Raw genomic sequence first — 20,484 nt, forward strand, 5'->3', positions numbered from 1 at the left:
TCACGCACAAGGGCAGGACAGATTTAATTATAGTCTCATTTCCAAAATCAGATGAGAGCTGCTGCTGACTCGGCACTCGGCCGCAGGCTTCACGGCTTCAGCCCCGGGAGACAAGTAACAGCGAGCTTTAAATGCAGCCTGCTCTTTGCTTGGACCCAGCCTCGCTAATGGGAAGGCTGGGAAAGAGCCTCCAGGCACAAGCCCTTGGGCAGCCTCTCGTCTGCACCCGCTGAGCCAGGGCTGTGGCTAGAGCCAGGCTCCCACGCACTGTCCCTTCTCGGCACGGCATGGCACGGCACGGGGGACCGGGGGGAGCAGCGTACCTGTGATGTGCGGGTGCGCGAGCAGATGACGCTCCACCTCCAGAGCACTGATTTTGAACCCCCCATTTTTGATGATGTCTACCGAGGTGCGGCCCTTGATCCAGTAAACGCCGTCTTTGTACACTGCCGTGTCTCCTGAAAAGCAAAGCAGGCTCCATCAGAGGCCGTCCCCTTGCTTCTCCTCTGCCTTTCCTGACATGCAGATGTGACACTCGGGCGATGCCCCGGGCAGGCGCTGAGCCCGGCTCCCCGTACTGGCACATGGGGAGAGCCACGCTCAGCCTGACGGTCACGAGCATCTCTGCAGAGACCCCAGGGATGGGGTGTCAGCCTTTTCCACATGACAGCCTGCTCCCGGGGTCACGCAGAGGGGAGACAGCCATTGCTTTTCCGTGGAGGGAAAGGGAAGAATAAGGCTATGCACCCAGAAGTCCTTTAATATGGCAGCAATGAAAATAGGAGCCATCGCTGCAGGTGGATATGTTCCCCAGTGCACTCTCGACGTGGACCACAAGACAAGCAGGCTCCAGCTCAGCCCCTTCCTCGCCTTCCTGGCGATCACCAGTCACAAAGACCTCGGTTGTTCCGTCCCGGTAGGACGTGACTCCTCCTGGACCTCTGCCATCACTGGGGCTGCTCAGCCCCCATCGCATAGTCCCCAGCCTCCTCTTCCTCCCCGCTCGCCCTTGCCAGCGATGAGACACCCTCCTCCAGCAGCCTGCAGAAGCCACGGCGGGTCTTTCCTAGCAGCTCCAGTGCCGTGTGCGTGCCCCGACCACAGCCACCAGCCCCCGCCATCCCCTGGAGCAGCCCTTGCTCTGGGGACTTCCAGCTGTCAATGCCACTGCTCGCGAGGGGGGCTTTCCCCCACTCCTGCGTGGCTACTACTAACAAAAAAAAAGGTGGGGGACAACGTCGGGAAGACAAGACTGTCCTAAGCAACATGTTGGATCTGACCTGTCCTTTCTGCAGGGGGAGAAGGCGTGTGGCAGGTGTGATCCGGTAATTAGCCGCTCGCGCCGAGGCTGGGAAGATTGAAGAGAGAGGTCATGTCAGCACAACCTGGCTAAATGCTTAACAAGCTGGTGTAGTTTGATAGCTACTTAAGATGATTACTCACATCCTGCTAATAGGGCCTTTGCCAACCGGTGGGCGAGGGGGGGGGGGCTCGGGACCTCGCGTTTCCATTTCAGAGCCTTGATGGCAGCACCAGGGGGGCCCTTAGCACTCCCCCCCACACGTCAGTCTCCATCCTCTCCTTAATGATACGCGCTGCCATTGTGTCCACACACCCGGCCCGCTCCCTGCTGCGGCTTCGCTCGCAGACCTCATTTCACTGCCGGCTGGAAAGCTCAAATGTGGAGATGAGACGGAGATTGGCAGCGGGAAAAAGCAGCTTCTAACAAAGCAGGGTGAACCGGCACCGCTGGGGCTGCAGGAGTTCACGCGCTCGCTTGCCTTGCCCTCTGTCCAGACGCGTGTCCCAAACGTGGGGAACGAGGACAGCCCGGGGTCCTGGATCCCAGCATCCCTGCGGCCGGCAGCCCTCTGAGCCAGGAGGACCTGCTAAACCTCTGGTTTGGGTGAAAGCTGTGCAAGGAGCACATGGGCTCTGCTATGGGTGGAGACCTGGGGACTTTGTTGGGTGGCCCAGGGAAGAGCCTCCCCGCTGCCAAGGACTGCGAGGACCCCAGTCCTCTCCTTCAGAGATGAAGTCCCCTCTCCTCCGGGGGACTCACGGTGTCACCCCGCAGAGGTGAGCACACCCCACCGTTCACGTCGCTGAACCCCACCTCCGCCTCGCTCCCCTCCTTCCCAGTGCTCCTTCTGGCCCCGCCAGCGCTGCTTTGCAGCGCTCCCGGCACGCTTCACAGCCCGGGTACCGTAGGATATGTCCACCGGCTACGCAGCTTTGCAAAACCCCGTTTCCAGCTCACCTCTGGCACACCACGGAGTTCGCACGCGGTGTGTGCAAAGGCAGCGAACGCCCAGAGATTTATGGTGTCAGAGCAATGAAATATCAGAATCAGTTCTGAAATTCGGGCTGCTCCCCAAAAGAGCTGTGTCCCCACTCAGCTGGCAGATGCCAAAATCCTGAGCAGCTCATCTTGCTCGGTTCAGCCAGGGAATGATTAATTGTTCCTGTATTTGTCTGCCTGCCTCTTGGCACTCTCCTGGATGTTGAAGGCTGTCTGGAATATTTTAAAGTTGTGGGAGAGTTTTAAACTCGGGCTCTCTGGGTGTTTGGCTGCTCGGGGTTGAAAGGAATTCATGACTGCTGTGATAAACTACCTTCTGCGCCCGGTATCACTGTGGCATGTGTGACTGACACAGGACTGGAGAGTGAACATTAATTAAAACGTGGCACTGGGGGACCGGAGAGCCACGAGCTTTCGGCAGGGAGAGCAGGAGCTGCTTATTCATACAGAGAAGACAGGGAGAGGAGAGGGAATTCAGACCCGGTTCAATGACACACAGTTCCCATGTTGCTCTTCAGGATTTAAGCACACGAAAGCTGCCACAGTTGCATTTTCCCCTGCTCTGCGATGAGGAGAACGGTCCCAGGGACAGGTCCAAGGGACAGTTGGGTCCATGAGACGGACCTGGGTGGGGGCAGGAGATTTCTCTGCACCAAGGTCTCCTGATGTGAAAGCCGAAGTGCTCTGCGCCTGCCCAAACGACTCACACCCCTTATCTTGCCTTACAATAAGCGAGGACTGAATTCACGTCCCTGTGTGCCCTTGAGTCTGTCGGGGAGGTGTCGGCCACGGCTGATTTCTCTGGAGCACGTTTGCAAAGCAAACTGCCAGGGGTCTGGCCTGTCACGGGGTCTCATCTCTGCCCCGCTCCCGTCTCCCCGTGCACGGGGCCCGGGCAGAGTGGGACACTCAAGCCCCAGCGTTACCTGGCCTCAGATCCCATTTCCAGCGAGGGAAGTCTCTGTGCTTTGCTTGCAGCAGAGGGATTTGAGGGCATGGCTGTACCGTAACGAAACACCTGAGCTGGCAGCAGCCTGAGCTCCCAGCGCCACGTGGACTACCTGTCCCGGCCCCGCGAGCCGTGCCGAGGCGACGCGGGCACTGCGCGGGAGCCCGGCACCGTGGCAGGCTCGTTAGGCTGGGCGCCGGAGCAGGCTCGTTAGGCTGGGCGCCGTGCCCGGCTGGCTCAGCTGGGTGGCAGCTGGAGCCAGGCTGGCTGATGGCTAGCCCGCGTGAGCATCCCTGCGCGGCCATCACCAGCATCCCTGCACGGCCGTCCCCTGCCTTCCCGGCTCTGGCAGGAGCACGGGCAGGGTCTGCTCACACCTGCCCGTGGAGACGTGCCCCACGCTCAGAGAAGTGCCACTGCCAACTGTGAAATGTGCTTTTTGAAGGAGACGCGCTCCCCAAGCTGTCGCTCTCCCAGATGTTCCCCACACAGCCAGGGAGAGGAGGAAGAGTCATTTCAGATTGGGCATGGAGAGGGAGGGGAGACCCCCTCCTCGCTGCTCACCTTCCATCCCCGTGCTCCCCACAAACGCCGTCGCTGCTTCTCACACGGATTCCTGCAGCCCCATCAGCAGCATGGCACGGCGGGTGGTTAGCATTATTATTGTGATTATTGTGAGCTCTGTAATTCCCCCCCCCCCCCCCCCCCCCCCCCCCCCCGTCTCTTTCTTTCTGTCTCCTCTCTCCCATAAGCCGAGCATCAGGGCCTTGCTGTCACTTCCCATGCTGACAGGATGGAGCACGCTCCGGGGGACCGCCGTCCGCCGAGGACAGCCACATTACCCTCTGCCCCGCGCCATCTGCTACCAGCCGAGCACATCAAGACGGCGTGTGCGCTGGCACATCCAGTGCAGCAAAGCGCTCGCTGCCTCCCAGGCCAGCAGGGATTTCCTGGGCCAGTGAGACTAGTTAAAAGGATGCTGTCGTTTGCTTAATGACTATCCCCACGTGCTGCCGTTAAACAGTGCTAAAAGCGTCATTTCCGAACCTGGCACTGCACCAAGGGCCCGTGGCAAGGGTTGTGCCCTCCTCCCCGGGGCTCCCGACATGGGTCCCTGTGCCCGGTGGTGCATGAGCCCACCCAGCCCCCACAGGCAGCCCTGCTGCCGGCGTTGTGCTCCATCCACCCCGGCTGCCCCGGCTTTTTCTGCTCCGTTATGCAGGCTGCCACCTCCAGCGGGCTGCAGACCACGGTGCTCCTCGCCCAGCAGCCTCTGAGTGTTTTGCCAGTGTGGGTACCTCCCCCCCCCGGCTGGCAGGGGCAACAGAGGCGACGGGGGGGGATTTCTGAGCAGGGAACAGAACTCTCCCCCTATGAGACGTCACCACTTTCCAAACCACGTTTCTGCTGACCCTCCTTTCCAGCCAGCCGTGCCCGTGGCTCCCGGGTGCTCCCAGGGAGCACCCAGCGCATCAGCGCAGGGACAGGAGGGATGCCGTGGAAGCGGTTCCTCAAACAGTGGGTTCAATACCTGTGTGATCCTGCTCCTGAACCACCATCTATTCTTGTGCGAAATGGGGACAACTGCCCTTGCTATCGCCCGGCCATCTCTCCTCCCTGTGCAAGCCTTCACATGCCTCAGGGCAGGGCTCCCACATGTCCAGCCTGGCCACGAGCCCCAGGGCTGCTGCGGCCGGAGAGGAGCCCAGCCAGCCCAAAGATACACCTCGTCCTCCTGCTACACCAGCCTCGCACCCGTTCTGCCTCTGGAGCTGCCCGGTGCTACTCTGGTTTCGGGAGGACTGACGTGAGCTCGCGGCAGTGAGACAATCAGCTTGGGAACGGTGAACCCCCAACAGCACCACATCACCTCTCCACCCTCGCGCCCAAAGCCTCTCCCTTCCTCCTCCCTCCGGCACAGGAATCACCCCGGCAGCACGCAACAGCAGGGTCAGGACAGCCGTGCCCGTGCTCAGATGCTCAGCACGGAGCCAGGAACAGTATTTCCTTCCTCGCAGCCAGCTGCGCGGGGAAGGGGATTTTGGCTGATGAGAAGATTACGGTCTCTGACACTACATCTCCGCCTCTGCTTGCCCGGGCCACCTCCGACCGGGCTCCTTTCATCAGACAAAGCAGCCAGCGGCAGAAGCCTCCATCGCACGTGGCTCAGCTCCGGCGCTGCGGCGCAGCTGACGCTGGCGAGGCCATGGGATTATTGTTTCCCTGACAGCAGCCGTCACTGCTACCTTTGGATTTGTTTCAAGATGCTCAGTAGGCATCTGTTCTGCGAAATGTTAAAGGCTCTGCTGAGCTGCATACTGAACAGGCTCCTGCGCTGGTTGAGCTGGGGGTGGGCTGCACTTTGCTGGAGTTTCAGACAATTTTTTATCTATCTATCTATCTATCTATCTATCTATCTATCTATCTATCTATTTCTAAAAAAAATCATCGAATCATAGAATGGTTTGGGTTGGAAGGGATCTTAAAGACCATCTAGTTCCAACCTCCCTGCCATGGGCAGGGACACCTTCCACTAGATCAGGTTGCTCAAAGCCTCATCCAACCTGGATATAGAATCATAGAATAGAATCATAGAATCATTGAGGTTGGAAAAGACCTCTAAGATCATCGAGTCCAACCATCGACCCAACACCACCATGCCCACTAAACCATGTCCCTCAGCGCCTCATCTACACGTCTTTTAAATACCTCCAGGGATGGTGACTCCACCACTTCCCTGGGCAGCCTGTTCCAATGTTTAACCACTCTTTCAGTAAAGACATTTTTCCTCACATCCAATCTAAACCTCCCCTGGCGCAACTTGAGGCCATTTCCTCAATCTATATAGATATAGATATAGATATAGATATAGATATAGATATAGATACAGATATAAAAAACAGGCAGCAGGCTGGCTTGAGCGGCACAGCTCTGAGCAGCAAGGGGGGGATGCGGCTGGGCCAGGCCTCCCCATCAAGCTGCCAAGGGCTGCCCGTTCAGCACCTTAAAGCAAGCCGTGGACATCTCCATCAGCCTGCGGGCTCAGCGGGTAGCACGCCACGCTGACCCACGGCTCAGCCTGTGGAGACCACAGGCTGGCATGAACCACGCCATGAACCATCAGGCGCTGAGTGAAAGGCATAAAAGACCTTTTCCAGGTGACCTTTGTTTTAAAAATGAGGCTTTTTGGTAAGATCTATTTAGAGGGAAGGGTTGTCTATAGATAGTTGGCAATGGCTGCTGGACCGTAGACGCATGCCTTGCTCAAACGAACTCTAAGAAGCAGACACGCTGCAATGGAGACCCTATTTCCAAACTCAAACCCCAGAGATTTCTGCAATGAGGTTCTTCAAGTTGCAAAATACTTGTTGCAAAGATGAAAGGGCCCTTGTGATTCTGCCACTATGGTCTGTAGCTTGTGCCCCTCCTTCGCAGAGCGGAGAGATCTCCCAGCGACCGACACGGTGCCTGAGCCGCTCTCCCAGGACGTGCTGAACAAGAGCCTCTTTCCTCCCAGGAGCAGAGCTACAGGCGCAAACCCTCCCTGGAGCTCCTGTGCCAACACCCTCGCCCATGGGTCAGCTTGTTCCTGGCAAACACTGCAACGTTTCTACATCAAAGGTGTCACGAGCAAATATTTGAACCAACTATTGCCCAAGAGAACACTTTGGCTGGAGAAAGGAAACGCTGAGCGGCTTGGAGAAGCTCTGAGAGAGCAGAAGTGCACAGGAAAAAAATGAGACTTTTCAGGTAAATCACGAGGAACAGTGACCTCAGCCCAGTCCAGATGCAGAGCCGGGGCTGTCTTAAGATCTGCTGCAAAAACCCAACGAACAGTGGTAGTGTTGCCCTCGTGATGGGTCTGGCCCACCGGGCTTCTTGAAGCAAAAATCTCAGCCCTGCAAACGGGTGTTGAGGAGGGGTTGGCACCCGGGAGCTGCACCCCAGGAGGAGCCCACCCTAGACACAGCCGGTGCCGACACAACGTCCCCGCTCACCAGGGACAGATGTCACTCGGATGCCTGGAAGGATGGCGAGACGAAAGATTGTTTGGTAACACGTGTCGCCAGCTTTGCGGCAATGACAGTGTCGGCTGCGCTGCAACGTGCGAGCTTCAGCTGCGGCTCTGCGAGCCGAAAACTGGCGCGCCGCGACGACACGAGAGCAACGCGGCACCACGCTGACTTGCAAATTGTCACACGGCCTTTCCTGACTTCTGGGAGGTTTTTCACCATCCCCACATTATTTATACACCTATTCCTTTGGGTATAAAGCTCCTCAGAAGAGAAGCGCCAGGCGTTTCCCACGGGGCTCGCCGTGCCGCCCCAGCAGATGGGAGGCAGGACAGCACAGGCACCCAAGGACGCACGCTGCAAAGTTTGCAAACCAAAGCCACGCAGTCTACCAACGCCACGAACGGAGCCTGGCCCGGGAGCATCAGACCGAGCGGATTTTGCTGTTTGCAGCTGCAATATGAAAGACTCGCTCAGGACCTCCCCGGCTGCGTTGCTGGGCAGGATTGAAGCCGGGCAGATCCGGCCCTGGTAATGCTTGGCGTGGCAGCATTCGTGCACGGCAGCAGCAGGGAAAAGCAGCAGGGAAGGGATGTCAATGCCCTGGACTTGAGTCCAGCCTCAAGCACAGCCCTTCCCCGGGTCCCGGCCAGGCACTGGCAGCGTGGCGAGGACAGCCTGGGCTCAGGCCAGGTCCAGCCTTCACAGGGGCACTTGGAAAAGATGAAGATAGAAGCAGACAGTGTACGACTGCTTTGCTGGAAGCACACAGGAGGCATTAGAAGAAGCATCGTGCACAGCTGTGGTGCCAGAGGAGAAAGCCTCAGCCCTGCTTTGTGTATTATCAAACCTAGTCCAGCTTGAGGATGTGGCCCCTGAAGGACAGGAGAGCTGGGACACTCATGACTGCCTCCCCAGGGCATCCCACGGCAGAAGGGTCTGCGAACATCCCTGCCACCCTTCTTCACAATTACATGGTGCTTTGGTCTGCAGACCAAGTATGGCACAGCAGAAAATACTGGGAAACAGCAAAACATTCCTTTGAAAGGGAATCTGTTTTGTTGAGAAGAAAAAAGTGGATTATTTTTACCCTCCTGCCATTGTGGCAGCTAATGCTCTCACGGGGAGCTCCAGAGTCTTGATCGGATGCTGCAAAACATCCCCCTGGGTGGGACACAGCCCTCGCCCCAAGTAAATGGTGCTCTCGGGCAAGGCCGGGCTCGGTGTGCTGCCTTCGCCCGCCCCACGGTACTGGCTAAGTGATTTGCTCCTGGTGGAAAGTGCTTGCTGACCCAGCAGGCTGGAGCTGCTCGTTTAACAGTTTCCTGGCTGCTGGAGTGGCTTTTCCAGGTTCCAGAAGTGCCTGCAGACAAACACGAAGGTGAGGAGCCCAGGGAGGCAAGCCGGGTCTCCGAAGCCGGAGCGGCGCGGGGGATGCTGGTGGGCTCTTCCCTGCCAGCAGCAGAATGTGGTTTGAGCACTTTCTAATATTAATTAGACCTTTTGCTGTTAATGAATCATTCCAGATTTTGCAAATTAAGTCTTGGCTTCCGAATGCTTCATGCAGAGCCCAGCCCAGTGCTCCTCAGAGAGCTGGGCTGGAGAGCGGGGATGTCTCGCAGCCACTTTTCCAGGAGACACTGACCCGCAGGGACACAGAAGAGACCCATATGGCTGCTCCTTTGGGGACAGTCCTCCCGTGCGGCCCATGGACAGGGCAGGATGGCAGGGGACAGCCAGCAGACCTCCCTCAGACCCCCCCCAGTGTGCCCCGGAGGGTCTCCGTTGATGGCCCAGCCTGGACGGTCCCTGAAAAAGCATTTTGATCGGTCACGCTCCCCTGCCGCAGCATGGATCCTGGCCCGCGGCCGTGCCCCAGGCCCTGCTCAGGACCAGCCCTGCTGTTGTAGGGGCTGGGGCCAGGTCAGCCCTATAACCACCGTGAGAAATCAGCACCAGCTGCTCCAGCTGCGCCGAGCGGAAAAACAACCCCAAGCCAGCCCCGTTCCCCTTGATGGGCAGCTGCTGACGGGCTCTCAGGGGGTGGCGGGGGGAGCAGGGTGCTGCTCCCCACCCAAACCGGAGCCCGGGCTCCCCCTGCCCCACCGGCACCGCTGCTCCCAGCTCCGTGCCGCCGGCTGCAGCGAGCTCCCGGCCCTGCTGCGAGGCTGCCGATGCTCCGCTCCTGCCGGGCTCGACACCTGCTCTTTTGGGAGCCTTTAAGCTTTTTATTTTTCCCCAAACTCCAGGAGGAATCCCCTGCTGTCAGCTGCTCTCCTGGCACGACGATCCCTCATTTCCAGAGATAAGAGACACAGTGAGGCGCTTGCCCTCCTGCATTCCTCTGCACTGCCTGTACCTGGAGAATTGCTGCTCTTGCCAAACGCGTGTCGGGGGGACCGGCAGGCTCCCAGCTGGCAGACCCCCGGGAAGCTTGCAGGGAGGCAGTCAGAATAATCAGTCTTTGCCCTTCTCCGGTGCCTTTCAGCCGAGGATCTCAAAGCACGCTGATCCGGAGGCTAATTAGGCAGAAACGGGAACAGCTGGCAGGACAGCGGTGGGATGTGGGATGCGAAGCAGCCCGGATCGCTGCTCACACCGCAGAGCAGTGGGCAGGAGGTTGTGCATCCGTCTCTGCTCTACCCTGGGATTAACTCTCACCTGTCTCCCGCTTCCCTAAAATGGTTGTTGATGCTCCTGGTCCATCCCTGGCTGAGGCAGAGCTCACCCTCTGGCAAAGAGACACACATCGGTGATTAAGATGATGATTTATTTTCCAGGCAGGATTGGTCCGACAGTCTGGGCAGGCGGTGAGGAGCCTGAGCCCTGATCAGCCCTCATCGATTCGGAGAGCAGAGCAAAAATCTGGGGGCTCAAACCCCCTTTGCCTGAACAGGGCTTTGCGGGAGCGAGTCTCAGTCCCCGGGCCAGATTTCACCCGCACGCACAGCTGAACGGGGGCACACAGGGGCCCAGCCGAGGCTTGCGACGGCCACCCTGCCCACTCAATTGTGATGGCCGCCCTGCCCACTCAAAGGCAGCCGCGGGACCAGAGCTGGCAGGCACGTCCTGCCTTTGGGCACAGCTTTTCCGGAGAAGCTGGGCAGGATCAGGTTCCTGCCTGCAGATTAGGTCCATCCCGGGCTGTTACACACAGCCCAGCGGCAGACCACAGAAATGCTCCTTCCTGCTCTGAACGCCAAGCTTTCGGCTTTGGGAGCATCCTGCAGCAACGAGCTCCACGTGCCCATCGCGCCTCACAGGGACGAGCACTTCTTTTCACGGGTTTCAAGTTCCCCTGCTCTTTCCGGGGCAGTTCAGTGTCTCACTGCTCTCCTAAATCCATGGAAGTTATTTTTTCGTCGGTAACGCAGACCCAGCGGGACCGGGAAGCTGCAGAGCGTGGCGTGGCAGTGACAATCCTGCAGCCGCTCTGCCCACGGCCAGGGAGAGGAACGGTTTTCCCATCCCTCTTGGCACAAGCTCCCTGCGCAGCTCCCAGCCCCAGGCCCAATGCGCAAAGAAGCCACTGCCAGCGGTTCCTGTGCTTGACAAAAAGCCGCGGGAGGAGACGTGGGGTGGACAAACGATTAGAAGGCGAGTGCTAAAGGACGTCCGTAGGAATTAGATAATCTGTCCTCTCTGCGGCCGAGTGCCCACCTTGACGGGCAGAGGGACGGGAGGCTCTGCGATATGTCTCCGTTATGGACATAAACCTTTCCCTCCCCCCACGCAATGAAAACTGCATCAATAGATCCCCCATCTGCTCACATACATCACACACTTCACTCCAGTTTATTAGCTGGAATAAATCATAAATATTTCATTATACATCAACGACGCTCGACTCCAGGAAGGCGCAATCCATCACCTCGACACTCCTTGCGACCTGCTGCCATGCAATAAGCTTTCCAGTCTATTAAACAAGATTGATACAGTGTGCTAGGATGAACTAGGGGAATTTATTTATGGAGCGCTGGGAGAGGGACGGCACCGAAAGCGTGGTGCCGCACTGGCGAATCGGAGCTGCTCCCGTTAGCCCCTTGGACCAGGCAGCCCAACCAGAAAGCCCCGGAGCAGCGAGAGGCAGAGTCCTCCCCTGAGCACGGTGCGAGGTAAGAAGATGCTGTGGCAAAGCAGGGCCCGGGCTGAACCCCGGGGTGCCCAGGTCCGAGTGCAGGACCCCGGGGTCCTGTGCAAGGAAGGGGAGCTCCCACTCCAGGCTGGACCAGACGGATGGATTGGCGGAGCTCCAGCAGAAAGCTCCCACCTCTGCCCGGCTCAGCAACCCCACACTCATCGGCACAGAGAGCCCAGCGCTGCTGTGGCTGCACGAGAGCAGTAGCTGCTGTTCCGCGCTGGTGAACAGGTTCCTCAGCGCTCCGAGAGCTGAGTGTGCCCAGAAATACTTACTGTAGTGACAGCATTTTGCTACTTTTTGAAGCTCCAGGCTCACTTTAATGCCACACCTCCTTTACTTCTGCCCATCGTGAAAATGAACACGTTCTCCAGCTCAGCAGAGGCCAGCAGCAAACAGAGGGGACGTTTCCAGTGCACGGTGCAACCAGAGCACTGCTCCTCAGCCTCCACCGCCACCACGTCCTATCGTGTGGGGCACTGCCACCCGTGCTTCACCCTTACAACCTTATTGCTATTGCGCACGGCAGCAATGCTCCCACGAACTGTCGTTATCTCCCCTCCGTCAGAGGTGCAAATATTAAGCGATTGACCGAGGGTGACGCGGAGCAGCCCTGAGCCCGAGCTCGGCACTCTCAGCCCCTCAGCTGCTGCTCTTTCCATGCTGGAGCTGACGGAAAGCCCAGCACCAGCCCGGCAGAAGCGTGCTTCCTCCGACGGGGACCTTGCAGATGGTCGCAGGTCAGCCCCCAGCTCGGGAATCCGACCTCATCCATCCAAGAGAGACCTCGTCTCTCCAAGCCACATCTCCCTTTCGGAGCAACAGCAGCGTCGCTGTTAGTAACTCTGGTCAAATAGTGGGCGTGCAACCGGCCGATGAGTTCCCAACGCCTGATGGATGCTCAGCAAGATGCTAACCTGGCACACGGTAATCCAGAGCCTCTCCGCAGCGCGCTGCGCTGCTGGGTTTGATTAGAGGCAGCCTTGCTCCTGAAGGGGATTGACACAGCCTCGGCAGCGATGATGTATGTGTACATATCTATTTAATGAAATGCTAAATGATAGGCTAAATAACAGAAGCAACTTTAGCTTGATTTATTGCATGGAAATGAATAATGTTTGTCACTGCTGTCAGCCATCTTGGCTAAGAACAGAGGTTACGAACAGGAATTGTAGCTAATTAACAGTAATTAGCACTTCTGAAATTCTGGATTTTGGCTCCTTCGCAGAGGCCGGTTGTGCAGCAGCGCGTGTCCCAGCTCGTACAGGTCGCCTGCCTGGGCTGCCGAAGGCTCGTCGCCTCTCCCCGTCGCCCCCCGTCCACTCCTGCACTTCAGCACACACGTTCTCTGAAATCACGCTGCTTTCCCAGGGCTTGCTCCGTTCCTCCTCCGCTCCCCCGCTGCTGCCTCGTGTCCCTGACCGCTTCAGCAGGGAAATGTGGCAGGAAAACCCCGGGCTCTTCTGGCAGCCTCCCGGCATCAAAGTTAACCAGAGCCAACCCCTGACGCTGTGCTCCCCGTCCCTTCCGCAGGTTCTTGCGTCCTCTTTTGAGTTACAAGGGGACCCAAAAAAGCTCCTGTTAATCCTGATCCAGGGTGTAAAGTTGAAATCTTGAGCTTCTGCTTTTGCACACCTTTTCCACCCTGCGCAGACCGCAATGGTGAGACCTGCCGAGCTCCCAAAGACCGGCTTGCTGCTGCCTCTGGAGCCTGTCACAGCAGCGGAGCGGCTCTTCAGGGCTACTCAAGTCCATCCACCCTCACCTGGTCGCTTGGACAAGCAAAATGCCTTCCCTGGGCTCACGAAAGACGATGACCAAAAAAATAAATGGGCTGCTTCTGCAGGGGCATGGGGCTGCTCCAAGGCACCGCTGCCGTTGTGGTGTACCAAGGGTTTGGTGTGCACCGCAATCATTAATAAAGCATCAAAGGCTCCTGAGGGGGAGAGTTTGAAACTTCTTCAGAAAACACATGCATATTAATAACGCACCAATTATTCATGAGGAAACCATCTCCCCTCCCCAGCAACTTCCAGGGCTCCTGTTTGCTCAGGTCCTGCCTGGGTGCAGTGCAAAAGCCCTTCCCAGCAACCCAGCCCTGCCCAGCAGAGCCACTGGCACCAGCTCTCCGCCGGGAGAAGTGCCGGCACCGCGTTTCTCGAACCAGCAGCTATCCTGGCACCGGCAGCTCTGGCACAGCGCCTCAGCGCTCTCGCTGGCAGCAGCCCTACCTATCTGCTACCCGTCTTTGCTGCCAAAACCCTCCAGCGGAGCCAGGGAGCGGAGGAGAGGAGCTGCAGCCCAGAGATACGTTCCTGTGGCTGCGAACAGGCAGGTCAGCTCGGAGAGGAGCCGGCTGCTCTCCTTGCAGGTCCCATCAGTGTCAGAGAGCCTGCCGAGCCCCGGTGCTGATGCTCCGCAGAGGGGGAGGGGGAATGGATTTCCTAGCAAACCCCAGCCCAGAGTCTCCTCAAGGTCCAGAGCAAGCTCTGCTTCAACCCCCCTGGAAGGGAAGAGCCCTTCACCCTCTGGTCGGACGGAGGAGCTGCCCCGAGGGGTCTGGACGAGGACTCTTGTTCTCCAGACACGGGCTGTGCAGCCACCAAGCTCAGCCCAGCACGGGGAGGTTTGCCGTTGCCTTCACTGCAAACTGCCTGGCAGTGGTGGGAGCCCTGGGTGGAGGTGAAGACATCCAAAGACACCGATACACCGAGGATGGTACTGGTTGCTCCCATGCCTCCCCCCAAAACAATATCCGAGAGTAATAGGTGGCTGTCACGCTTTGTGGGCCACCGTCCACTGAGGCAGAGCAAGATTTCGACGCTGTTACAGATTTCTACCTGCGTGAAATCTGGAGGTAATTTAATGGCTCACAAGAAAGGAAATAAATCTATTAGAATGGAATCGCTGTTTGTTTACGTATCTTGCCATGAACATCACCACGAGCAGCAGCAGCAGCAGGTGTATGTGCAAGCACCATTTATTTACATAATAAAATTGCCAAGTAGATTTGTAGCTCAGGGGCATCCTTGCCTCTCCATGCGTGTGCCTAACTCCCATTAGCACTAATGGCAGGCACTGTGCGCTCAGCAAGCAGGGAACAGACCCTCCAACTGCCCTGATGGCTGGTACTAAGAGATGTAGGGATGCAGACGTCTCGATGTGTTGGTTTCTCTCCCCCGACTTGGTCAGGGGACAGGAATTGCATTGCAGCTTCACGCTGCTTTGCAGTCCTCCCCATCTGCGAGAGCTGTCGGGTTTGCTGCGAGCTGCCTGTTCCCGGGAGAGAGGGGGTTAAGCAACTGACTCCCTACTCTCAAAACTTCTCCAGAGACCCCTGGAGCATCCAGCACGAGGGAAAAAAGAAAGCAGGGGGGGAAAAAAAAAAATCCAGCCTGGAATGAATTCCTGTCATGCTCTTGCAACGGGGAAGTTTGTATTCCACAGGCAGCAGTGCTGAGCCTGCTGTCAGAGCCACGCTGGGAGAAAGGGCAAAACCCTGCCGAGATGAAAGAATGTGAAGCACTGGTACAGCCTCCCCTGGCATTTACACCTGGGGAAAAAAAAATAAAAATCACTCAAGGGCATCTCACAAAGAGCTGTGCTAATAAGGCTCTCCTCCCCACGCTGTGTGGCTGTGCCGGTGGAGCGGGAGAGGGAGCGGTGCAGGGAGCGCTGGCAGTATCTCCAGGTACCTGGGAGGCGAAAGCTGCAGGTAAGACAAGTCTGATTTCAACCCAGTAATCCTGAGCTGCGCTCTCCCCGACTCTGCTTCCAGCTAGGGAACAGGGGGAGCTGGGGTCTTGCTGCTGGACCGACGAGGAGTGCAGCTACCCGCTGTCTCGGCTAATAAATCAGTGATACCTTCTTCTCACAGCCGTATTTTTTAAAGGCTCCTCGAGCTTACTGTACCTCTCAGGCAGCAGGGTGAGAAGCCAGGATGATGCTCGCTGACCCCGTGCTGTACCTTCACGGCTTGCCTGCACGTCCTATGTCCTTCGCCATCCTGAACCTGTTCGGTGCAAATCCCCCCCGTCCGTGCTCTGCTCTACAACCCCGACCCGACCGCTGTGAGTGGGCTCATGCCACCACACAGACCTGGCTCTGCTCTCAGGAGGACTCTTCTCCTGGGGCACCTTGCTCCATCAGAGTGCTCTGCCTAGCACAGGAGAGAAGGCAAGGCAGAATTTAGGCAGGGGCAGGTTAACCTCTTGTGACACTTAGTCCTGCTGCACCATGCCTTCACGTGGGATTCATCCCAAGGGTGCACCTTCTGGTCACTCTGGTCTTAAAGAACTGATGTTCCAAAGAGAAAAAAGCACAGGAAACTACAGGACAGGAAAGGTGTAGGTTATTTTCGGTCCAATTTTCATGAAAATAGGCTATAACCCCAGCCATGGGACTGCACCAGTGAAGTTGTGGTGGATGTATGAGGTGGGCTCTTGGTTGTGTACCAAAGTCTGGAGCTTTGGGTTCTGCACACAAAGTCGAGGCTGAGGGATCTCCCTCAGCCTCATTTCTGATGCCTGCTCCTCATGCCCACGCTGATTGGGATGCGCAGGAGATGGGCGCAGAACGTACACGCATCTGGTGGCTTCCTTCTTTGTGAACTGCGAAGCTCACCCCACCCTCGGCACCATTTCATGTTCCTTCACAGACATAGAGGACTCTAGGTGAACGCGAAGGGCTGGTTTAAGGCTGGCAGTGGGGTTGGCAGCTCTCTAAAACTCACGGATGAACAGAGCTAGCAGCTTCAGCTTCATCTGCAGACACATTAGGGGAGCTTGGAAAGCATCATCCACCGCAGCCCCTCCAAACCTTCTCCCACCCCTGTGAGACGGGCTTCCCAGCATGCCCAAATGGCCAGCAGGTTTTGGCTAGCAAATACAAAGGCCCATCTCCGTACTATTGTTTCAGAGCCTCAGGGATTGCCGCATATGGTCCCTGCTCCAGCCTTGGCTTGGGTTGGCGTTAGACCCCCTTACATGACATATGCCAGCAGACAAAGTCCTGGGCACCAGCTTTCAGCCAGGAGAGGACAGCACCAAAGGGATTAACAGAAACTCAGACCTCGGCAGAGTCTGGCAGCATCCTGGCTCCTGCCTGCCCTTGGCAGAGGTGCTGTACCTCATTTCTGGGTAGCTCAGCATGACCAGGAGCCTCTCCAAGCCTTCAGCACATCACAGACCTGAAGGACAAGCAGCAGGTGAAGCCTCCCCAGCCTGGGGAGGCTGCAGCCCCTGCTCCAAGGGCGCCATACTCCTCTAATGGAAAATAGCGGATAAACCAGCCGAGGCTTTGAACGTTTCTGCAAGCCAGGTGGCCAAGACTTTGTCGGTTCACTCGTCATTAGCAGGAACTCATGGGTGACTGATATGACACAAGTAGGCTGGGCGGAGGGAGCCCCCCTGCTGCCTACAGCCAGAATTACTGCAGATGGGTTTGCCCGGAGGACAAGCCAGAAAAGAAAATGGGTAAGTAAAAATGAAAAACGTTTTTTTCCACATTAGCATTTAAATATTTATAGAAATCCCTGCAGACAACAAGATGAAAAAGAAAACTCAAAGACTAATAAATAAGTAAATGCTCCAAGGTGTGGCAGCCCAGCTGAACGCGGCTGCCACTCAGCCTGCAAAACTTTGAAGAGCATGGTAACCATGTGTGCACGGCTAAAAATAATAACTGTAATAATAAAAACATTAGACTAAACCCCTCTGCTTTGGCTTCCCTCTGCAGAACAGCTGAGGGATCAATTACACCTTCGCTAAAGAGAGCACTACCTCTTCTTTTCCGTGCCGTGACCTGTCGCAGTCTCGGGTGAGACAAATTATTAAATAAAGCAGAGATAACGATGGGAGGTTGTTGACTAAGAGAGGCAGCGGTGGGATATGAGGAAAGATATCTGCCTTAAATTGTTTGCTTAAATATACAGAAGCCTATACTTTTGCTTACAGCATAATACCATTAGTTGTAAGTAAATATGTTCTCAATTGTCTTGAGCGAAACCCAGAGGGATGACTCTTGTTGAAACTAAAGAGCCTCTCAAAGCCAGAGACGTTCAGCTCTTCGTCAAGCACTATTACCAGCCCAATAAAATACCCAACAAAAACCTCACCGCTTCACGGCGCTTGGTCTTGGATCACGCCTGCTAAAAGCGATCCCTCGCTTTCCTGTGCTGGGGAAGGAAGGAAATCAGGCCAGCGGCTTCTCGGCTCGTCCTACGAGCTGTAATCAATTTGTGCAATTCCCCGACCCTGCTCCGTGCTCCACTTACGGCTGTGTTGGGTTATGTAAATCAAACGCTGAAAACTGTTCAGCACGCTAAACAGATTGTGTGGGCACCAGCAGAGTGCCTCAAGCAACGGGAAACCCGGCAAACGAGGAGGAAGGGAAAGCTGAGGACACAAAACAAGGCAGAAAAAATGATAGATGGGCAAAGGCGGAAGGAAGGTCTAGTTTCAACATATTTCCTCTTGAGCTGGGCATCTCTGGTGACAGGCAGGTGTCAGGACTGAAGATAACCCCCATCACCACCCAAGCTTGAAGAACAGGCGTCCCCCCCCCAGCCAGCGAAGCCGCCTTTCCCACCCGTAGAATAGGTGCTTTGACAGCGCCTGCGATGGGACCACGGTCCTGTCCTCTGCACGACTGCTCAGGGATCTCACTCAGATGATTTGGTACTGACCTTTCCCTATGGGGTTTTTAATTCTGCACGGGAGGAGACATGCTATTTATATAGTGGTAAGTAGCCACTTGAAAGAAAGCCTTGCCAATGATCCAACGGGCTCTGCCAAGTACCACGAGAAAGATGATTGTTCAGCCCGTTTCTTCACCACACCCTGAGCTCAGTCCTGCACTTCCCCTCTTAACCCACTTGCCGGCTTGCAATTCTCCTGCTAGATCTTCTGACAGGCTTGCAGAGCTCAGCTTGACGTCTCTACAACATAACCCGGCTGGAGCTGCGGATGGGACTCCTTGCGTTAATCCCTGGGATGGGAAGGGAAGAGTCACTCCTGGCAGTCAGAACCTGAGCGAGCCCCTCTCCCTTCAGGCTGCAAGAGCAGCGCTGCCGCAGCACAGCTTGAAAGGTAAAAGCAAATGGAGACTGAGAGGGAACAGCCTGGATTTCGGAGATGCGGGTGCCTGCCGTGCCCACTGACTCTCAGCTGGGGTGCAATTGCTCCACGCCTCTGAAAACTGGACTCCGTGCAGCAGAGGTTCTCAAACAAGTAAACGGTTGGCATCCAAGATGTTTGATACAACTAGAGCAGAGCTTTGCAGAGAGTAAACAGATTCCGTGCCAAAAGCTGCTCTCACTTACAGCTACCAAAATCCCAAGTCACTCTCTGAACTGCTGAAAACATCCGTCTCACGACCAGTCAGGGAAACACAGCGGGTTTCATTTCGCTGTGTCCTGATGACACTAAGACTTCCAGCTGTCGGGAAAACCTGATGATATTGTCTCCTTACTGCTCAAGGAGAAAGTATAAACACTGAGGCAGGAAGCAGAAAAAGCGAATTCTCTCTCCACGGTGTTAGAAGTGTGTGAGCGTGTGTAAGGAACATTCTGAGATTCTAAAGGAATCTTTACACATGGCTGATTTAGACACCATGCCATCTTCGTGTTTTTACTTCTAGAAACACCTCCTAAATGAGGGCTGGGTGGAAACGTGAGCCCAGCGGACGGCTGCTCCGGCTTCACTGGAGAGGCTGCCCGGCAGGCGCCTGCAGCCTCCGTTCCTGTCCCATGAAGATCCGGTGGGATAGCCTTCCTAAAGCAGCACACGGAGCTGCGTTTGGGGCATTTCTTGGGGTGTCCTTTCACGTCATTTGTGGGAACGCAGGTCCAAATTATAAGCCACTAACGAAGCAGGTGAGCGTACCTCCTCCCTGCCTCTCGCTCCCACTGCTTTTCAGCTCTAACGCTTGATCACGTACCTGGAAAGCGGAGATGGAGCCTTGCACAACGCTCGCTGCCATCCCGCCCGACTCATGAGCTTAAGCTATGACAGACTCAAAAAGAAGCTCCTTCAGCCCAGCCTCGGAGGGAGGCAACGCTTCATCTGGTGGGCTTACTGAACCAGTAAGTCACATCATCTGCAACACATTATAATTAAGGAATCGTTTCTTTAAAAATAGAATTTGCATTAACTGGATTTGCGATAGGAAAGACACTGCAAACAAACACAAAACCTGCAGATTAGGATGCTAATGAGATGCATTTCTATTTATAATCTGCCTTGATCAGGCTAAAGTATTTTCTGTTTCAGGTGTCAGTGCTACACCCACGAAAGTAAGCAATTCCCTTGGCAGGGAAACACCTGCTTGTCTCTGGGGACAGGCAAGTGCCAGGGAAAAAGCCTGTGCTGGAGGGATGGGGTGTGCACCGCTCGCTGCTTCTCCTGCCCCTTCTCCTCGGAGACCAGCCTGAGAGGAGGAATGGGTTGTGTCTGGCCAAGGATGACCTGCCCAGGGCGTTTCCTACAAACGCCAGATTTCTCCGGGCTGGAAAACTTGCAGGCAGCTTTGCCTTTTCCATTAGAAGTGGTGGGGTGGAAATCTCCAAAGAGCCGGGGCTGGGAATGGCAAGGATCGGCAGCTGGTGCCAGCAGAGCTGTCCAGCTATGGACTGGAGAGCTCAGTCTGGAGACGCTAGATGGACACGAGGAGGTCCCTGAAACCAGCCTGAGAGAGTCACCGGGCTTCTTCCCTTGACTGGGGATTCAGGGCTGCTGCAAGGGCAGGTCCCGTCTCTGGAGCAACCTGGGAACTGCAGTGCTGAGCAGGATGCTCCCAACTAAGCCAAGGCTTGTCCTTGGTGCCCAAGTTTGTAGATCACAGGTGGAAAGGCCTGAGCCGAGAGGATGGCATGTTCAGCAAGCACAGGCAGACGCCCAGCGTGCTGCCGACTGCCCAAGCTTGGCAGCATCCGAAAGCCTGCCAGAACTGATGGCTGCTTCTCATTTCTCCTGATCATGTCTTATTCCAGATTAATTTATCTTTTTTTTTTCTTTCCCCTGGAGCTCCCTCTTGTACTGCAGAACATCCAGAAGGAATAAAGAGACAGCAGGTCCACCCCGTT

General features: G+C 56.2%; 1 protein-coding gene across 2 annotated transcripts in view; it reads right to left on the bottom strand.

The window, feature by feature from the left end:
- ACSF3 (acyl-CoA synthetase family member 3) overlaps nt 1-20,484 on the bottom strand; it is a 68,561-nt gene that overhangs the window by 4,644 nt on the left and 43,433 nt on the right. For both annotated transcript variants that reach the window (XM_076348910.1, XM_076348911.1), the window contains exon 8: nt 324-458. In XM_076348910.1, coding sequence (XP_076205025.1) covers nt 324-458 — 135 coding nt within the window. The remainder of the gene's footprint in view (nt 1-323; nt 459-20,484) is intronic.

This window comes from Aptenodytes patagonicus, chromosome 11 (assembly GCF_965638725.1).
Source record: "Aptenodytes patagonicus chromosome 11, bAptPat1.pri.cur, whole genome shotgun sequence".
In the NCBI taxonomy this organism is placed as follows: Eukaryota; Metazoa; Chordata; class Aves; order Sphenisciformes; family Spheniscidae; genus Aptenodytes; species Aptenodytes patagonicus.